At 35.8% G+C, this 7,366-nt stretch overlaps 1 protein-coding gene across 1 annotated transcript in view; it reads right to left on the bottom strand.

Annotated features, from left to right (window-relative positions):
• Positions 1–280: 280 nt before the first annotated feature.
• LOC137655451 (uncharacterized) overlaps positions 281–7,366 on the bottom strand; it is a 12,497-nt gene continuing 5,411 nt past the window's right edge. Inside the window, exons 3-4 of the mRNA XM_068389347.1 lie at positions 2,694–4,201; positions 281–2,151 (exon numbers count right to left, since the gene is read on the bottom strand). Coding sequence (XP_068245448.1) covers positions 281–2,151; positions 2,694–4,201 — 3,379 coding nt within the window. The remainder of the gene's footprint in view (positions 2,152–2,693; positions 4,202–7,366) is intronic.

Here is a 7,366-nt window from a genome sequence, read left to right as displayed (position 1 = left end):
TATGGGGCTTTATATACTCAACTCACGCTAGACATCCATGTACTAAATATAATTTCTCGATACATTATCCTTGGCGACTACAGACAAGCGGTACTGCCATCTGTTGGCTAGTGTACACCTTTTATGAAAATATCAATTTTCAACCTTTTCTGCAATTTTATACTCAATTAATCATATTCCTTTACATTCCCCCCCTTTAAACTCCGCGGCTCTCTCCTCAGTCCATGCTGAATTTTCACTCGTACAGTCTTAAACATTAGCCACTTCCACCATTCAGCAACTATCGGAGACTGCCACGTCGTTGGTAACAAGCACTTTCCTTTCGATAGTCTGTACACATTCTTGCACTTCCGTCAGGTTTGTCGACTAGAATACATGGGCTAGCCCATTCACTATGGCTTTCCTCTGCTAGTCCGTGTTTCAGCAAATAAGCAACTTCGGTCTTTAACTGTTGTTGTTGCCTCTGTGACATTCTGTACGGACGCTGACTTATTGGAGTCTCCTCTCTCAACCTGATTTTATGCTGTACTCCTTTTATCCTTTTTGGATGGTCTGAAAACAGATCTGAAAAGTTTTTAATTAGCACTTTAAAATCCTGCTGTTGTTCATCCGATAAATGAATACATAATTTTCTAAATTTTTCATAATCCCTCAAATACTCAGTATTTTTTATCCTAACTTCAAATTCTCCTTCAACATCTTTTTCATCATCCTCTTTTGCAATTGACAACACTGCACTGGATTCATTATACCTTTTCAACTTGTTAATATGGAAAGTTTTAACTTTCCTTCGTCCTGTAGGAAATTGAATTCGATAGTTAACATCACTTACTTTTTCTTTCACCGTGCAAGGTCCTATATACTTCTGGTTAAAAACCTTACCAGATGTAGGGAGATACACTAGAACCTTGTCTCCGATGTCGAGTTCACGTTTTGCAGCCTTTTTGTCGTAGTTTCTTTTCATCCCTTCTTGTACCATTTCGAGATTCTCATGTGCTACTTTCCATATTTTCTTTATTTTTTCCTTCATTTCTTGTAAAGTGATAGAATCCTTTTCATCTGAAATCAATTGATTCTTTATCACCTCCATGGGCGACCTTACCTGATGGACATATACTAACTGAAAAGGAGAATACCCCAACGATGAATGTACGCTATCACAAACGGCAAATAGCAACATTGGTATGAAGACATCCCATTCCTTTTCATTTTCACAACAGTACGTGCGAAGCATGGTTTTGAAGGTTCGATGAAATCGTTCGACCACTCCTTGGCTCTGTGGGTGATAAGGAGATGATAAGCAATGCTTAATATTCTGACAAGCTAAAAATGATGTAAACTTTTTAGACGTAAAGTTGGTTCCTTGGTCAGTTTGTACTTCTTTTGGCAAACCAACCAGCGAGAAGAACTTATTAAGCGCTTCTATTATCTTATCAGCACTCACAGTTCTTAAAGGAATAGCTTCTGGAAATCTGGTAGCACTACACATAATTGTCAGCAAATACTCGTTGCCTTTACTAGACCTAGGAAGAGGTCCCACACAATCCAAAACCAGTCTTTCAAAGGGTTCACCTAGAACTTCAATGGGTTGCAATGGCACCACTTTAGGGTCATGTTGAGCTTTGCCTACTTTTTGACATAAATCGCAATTTTTACAATATTCACTACAATCTTTGTGCATCTTAGGCCAATAAAAATACCTCAATAATTTCTCATAAGTTTTGTTTATACCTAAATGACCAGAATAACTACTGTCATGAGCAATACCTAGAACAAAATTCTTATAACTATTTGGAATAATCACTTGTTCTACAACATCATAAACATTTCTACTCTTAAACTTCCTCATTAGGACTCCATCCTTAACAAAGTAACACTTGCCTTCCTTCTCGATATCATTTATATCAACAAGGGCATTATCTCTTATTACCTTCAAATTCTCATCTTCAATTTGAGATTTAACAAATTCTTCCTTATTAACTTTCAGCATTCGCAAAGGAGTACTGACTTTACTTACTTGTGTTTCTGGACTGTCTGTAAACAAGTTTTGTAAATCCAAACCGTAGTCATCCTTTACCTTTCCTTCGGTACTCTTACTTCTTGTAGTAACTGCACAAGCAGGAAATATGTTTGGAAATGTACATTCAACTTCTGTAATAGATGAAGAATTAGAGGGTTTTTCTGTCAAAATTGGATTACTGCTACCAAAAACTTTGTTTCCACATAAATCATTTCCAAGAATTAACTCTACTCCCGACACTGGGATTTCTCTCTCAAAGCAATTTTAACAAAACCCGAAATTAACGGAGTTTCCAACTTTACTTCTACTAATGGAGCCGAGAATTCAGGACCAAACCCACGCAGAAGTACATACTCTCCAGTATCCTTCCACTGGTCATACATATTTCTTACCATTACAGACTGTACCGCTCCGGTATCTCTTAACCACCTTACTTTCTTTTTTTCAACACAAGGGAGGTGTAACCAACCTTCTCCCATAAAAGGGTCATACAATTCAGTACCTTTGGATTTGGTACTCTCTTCAGGTAGTCCCATTCTATTTTCTTTTACATTAGTCTCAACATAACCTACATTATTAACATTTTGAACACAATTGTTACCCATTTTGTAACCAATATTCTCATCAACATTACATACATTATTATCAATGCTATTGTTACAGTAACTCTTACCTGGCCTAAGGGGAGAAGCAAACAAACAAGGACTAATGTCACCACATGCTTGCGGTTGATTTAACAATGCAATAGTATTTTCAGGTTTATGATCATCCTTTTTAGAATGTACAGGTTTATCTTTAACTTTATTTACCACTTGAATTGGACGGTTTTCTGTGCGATGTGGACAACTCCTACTGATGTGTCCTGGTTTGCCACAACTGAAACATACAAAATCTCTAAAGTTTTCGCCTACATTTTGATAACGGGGTGTAAACTGATCATTTCCACTGGATCCTGCTTTTCCAGCACTAACACTAGGACCATAACTATTTTGACTTACCCCTCTAAAACCTCTATTAAAGGATTTATTATAAACTCCCCCTGATGATACCTGTGAACTCGTAGTCTTACCTTGTGCCTTGTAATTTTGACGCTCTTCCCACACTCTGTTCCTTCCAATTTTAGGAGTGACGTCAGTATGATACAGCTTATGGGTCAATGCGTAATTATCAGACAATCTAGTGGCTTCAACCACATTATCTACATCACGTTCATCCAAATATGTCTTAATAAGTGGATTAATACCATCCTTAAACTGCTCAAGCAAGATAAGTTCCTGAAGTTTACCGAAATCACCATTAACTTCTCTGGCATTTATCCACCTATCATACCACAGGCGTTGTTCCCGTGCATACTCCATATGAGTGTGACCATCTCTTTTTATCCAGCTTCTGAACTTCTCTCTATACCTCTCAGGCACCCATTCATAAGCTTTCAAAACCTCAGATTTAACTCTCTCATAATCCTTAGAATCATCCAAAGATAAGGCAGCAAATACTTCCCTAGCCTTTCCTCGAAAAGAGGTTTGAACCAACGTGCTCCACGACGTTCTCGGCCATTCACGCTGTTCTGCTACTTTCTCAAATTGTAAAAAAAAAGAATCTACTTCATTCTCAACAAAAATGGGTACACTTTTTACTGCGTTGTCTACCTGAAAAGACTTTAGTGCTACTTTGGACTTTCCTTCTACTTCAATTTTCTTTATCTCTAGTTCTATCCTCTTTTGCTCAACCTCAGCTTCTAATCTTTTAAGTTCGACAGCTTTCTCATTTCCTAATCTAACTATTTGCAAATGAATCTGCATCTGCTCAACACTCATCCCTTCATAAACAAGTTTAGACTTTTTTGGTTTGACTTTAAGTGACTTGGTTTTTTCACGTACGGCTTTGGCACCTTCCTCTTCACTTGTACTATCCTCTGTATTATTATCACTAGCACTTTGCTGGCTATCAGCTTCTTCCTTTTCCCAATTCATTAGTAACAACGCTTCCTTATCAGACAAAATTTCTAAAGTCATTAGCGCCTCACTTACTTTATTTGAGATTTCTTGCTTCCTTGTAGATTCTGATACTTCTACATTATAGTACCTAGCTAGAACAATCCAGTCTATTTTAGTTATACCTTCTAACTTTTCACCACTAGGACTACGTATGAAATCTTTCAAATCAAACATCTTTAATAACCTGCTCAAAATAACACAGCAAGACAAATATAGCGCTAACACTATCACAACTCTCCCCCCTCTTTAACCCTGGATAGGTACGGTCCTCGGACACCCCTTTAAGGGTATACTCGGACGCGAACGACCCCGACGCCAAAAAAAATTCTTGAAAAATCAGTTTTTGCAGTAACCTCCTTTTTTCTTTTGCCAAAAAAACTTCAATGAATGCTTAAAACAACTGTAAAGATAAATACTACTCATCTGCAGAAAAACTATTTATTATAAATATTTTAAAAAATTAAGTAGAAAAAAAAAAGACCTGACATAAAAATTCATAAAAAAAAGTTTATACATATATACACAAATCCTTTTAGGAATTGATTCTTGAATGTTTAGGACACATCTTGATGTATTTTGGATGAAGTCAGACCCATGGAGGTGAAGATCTGAAATGAGAAAAAAAGGGTAACTTTTTTTGGCCAAAAAAAATTGTCCTAATTTCATGAATTTTTTTGGGTACCCAAATGGAATAGGAAGTGGCTAATTTTTTTAGGGAATAAACATATGTTATCCTAAAATAGAAATATGTAAAAAAATCTTCATTATTTTGTAAATTACATTTATATCAGCGGCCATATCTAAAGGTAATTTTTTGAGTACTTGGAAATTTCGTAAAAAAATACATATATTTAATATATAATATGATATTTATGCAGGTAAAAATATACCAAAATATCACAAATTCTATAGGGAACAAGAATATATATAGATAGGGCAGCTTACGCTTCGGATATGTCCACAAAATGGCCGCCAACCACACTGACTCAGACTCCCTAATCTGCCACTTGAAATGTAGGAAGGGTATGTCAATTTCAAGGTGTTATTTACTAATCTAATTATTATTGGATATGCATAAAAATTGTATGGTGGGTTGCTGGATAATTGTCGATTATTTTACGACTATAAAATTAAAATTCTGACCCAAAAAATGTTTTTTGAAGGGAAATAAAATCGAAAAAAAAAATGTAAAACAATATTTTAGCTAAAAAAATTTGATGATATTCAATCAAAAAAAAAGTAAACAAAATTTTCCGACAAATAAACATCTAGAGGAATCATTACTCTGTGATAGTTCCTTAGTACGTAGTAATTTTGAAAGAATTGGGAAAAAACGAAAAAATGGCAATCACCGGAAAATCGAACACATACCTATATATACGCCATATCTGGCTAAAAAAAAGATAGGCATGGGTAGCCAGATCATCTAGAAACACTTTCCAACACTATAAAAATATAAGTTTTGCGACACTACTTGCCAATTCCTTACGGTAACATGACTAAGCAAAAAAATGCAAAACAAATAAAAGGGGCACTCGTGGAAAAATGGCCATTCTAATATACGGCATTTCAGAAAAAAAAAATTTCAGCCACGTGCTAGGCAAACCATCAAGGCATATTTTCCGACAAATAAACATATAAATGAAATATTGCTCTGTGATAGTTCCTTAGTACGTAGTAATTTTGAAAGAAATGGGAAAAAACGAAAAAATGGCAATCACAGGAAAATCGAACACATACTTATATATACGCCATATCTGGCTAAAAAAAAAATAGGCATGGGTAGCCAGATCATCTAGAAACACTTTCCAACACTATAAAAATATAAGTTTTGCGACACTACTTGCCAATTCCTTACGGTAACATGACTAAGCAAAAAAATGCAAAACAAATAAAAAGGGGCACTCGCGGAAAAATGCCCAACATTCTAATATACGGCATCTCAGATAAAAAAAAAAGACATGCACGTGTTAGCCCAACCATCAAGGCACACTTTCTAACACATAAACATGAAAAAAAAATCAATAATATACGGCAATTCCTTACTACGTAGTAAATTTTTACAAATATTGAAAAAAAAAACAGAAATTGGCAACCGCAGTTAAATACCCAATATACCAATAACTACGTCGTATCTGACAAAAACAAAATCACGCATGGGTAGCCAGATCATCTAGACACACTTTCCAACATTAAAAAAGCAAAAGTTTTACGACACTATTTCGCAATATCTTACGGAAAAATGACTTGGCAAAAAAATTTAAAAAAATTAAAAAGGGACACTCGCGGTAAAATGCCCGACATTCTAATATACGACATCTCAGATAAAAAAAAAGACATGCACGTGTTAGCCCAACCATCAAGGCACACTTTCTAACACATAAACATGAAAAAAAAATGAATAATATACGGCAATTCCTTACTACGTAGTAATTTTTACAAATATTGAAAAAAAAACAGAAATTGGTAACCGCAGTTAAATACCCAATATACCAATAACTACGTCGTATCTGACAAAAACAAAGTCATGCAAGGGTAGCCAGATCATCTAGACACACTTTCCAACACTAAACAAGCAAAAGTTTTACGACACTATTTGGCAATATCTTACGGAAAAATGACTTGGCAAAAAAATGAAAAAAAATGAAAAAGGGGCACTCGCGGTAAAATGGTCCTCGTGGTGATGAACGACATTTTAACTAAAAAAAAAAACATGCACATGGTAGCCAAACAATCCACCAAGACTTTCCACAACTGATAACCTATACAAGTTGCACCATTCTACGACAATTTCATAATACGTAATAACTTTGATAATTATGCAAACTACCTCAGAAGGGTAAACTCGGACGCGAACGACCCCGACGCGTCTCAGAAATCGGGGAAGGAGTACAGCTACAGCAATGCACATCTGGACACTACTAGAGCGTGTAGGGGAGACACCTCCTGCAGGTCGATCACCCACAAATTCAGTCACAGGGGTGAGTCACGTGAGAAAAACCTGTTTTTTTTTGACGCTCGGGGTCGCAAACGACCCACCGTACCTATCCAGGGTTAAAGTATATGGAAGTGCTAAAAAGCAATTAACAGTAGGGATACGTAATTTAACGGTTGGCAAACATGAGCTAACACCGAGGATAAGTTAATAGGGATACGTTCGGGTTTCGTTCGACAGGCCCCCATGTAACATAAGAAAACAAAATCTCTTATACTAAGGATTTACGAGCAGAATATATCAGGAAAGAGTGATAACCCATAATAACTTAAAATGTACTTTAATAACAATTAGTAAAGAAATTAAAGTCACAAACAGAACAATAAACCAATTACAAACGCATTACACAATAGC

The sequence above is a fragment of the Palaemon carinicauda genome, chromosome 16, assembly GCF_036898095.1.
Source record: "Palaemon carinicauda isolate YSFRI2023 chromosome 16, ASM3689809v2, whole genome shotgun sequence".
Classification (NCBI taxonomy): Eukaryota; Metazoa; Arthropoda; class Malacostraca; order Decapoda; family Palaemonidae; genus Palaemon; species Palaemon carinicauda.
The sequence above is the reverse complement of the archived record's forward strand: the minus strand, read 5'-3'. Positions and strand labels throughout refer to the sequence as shown.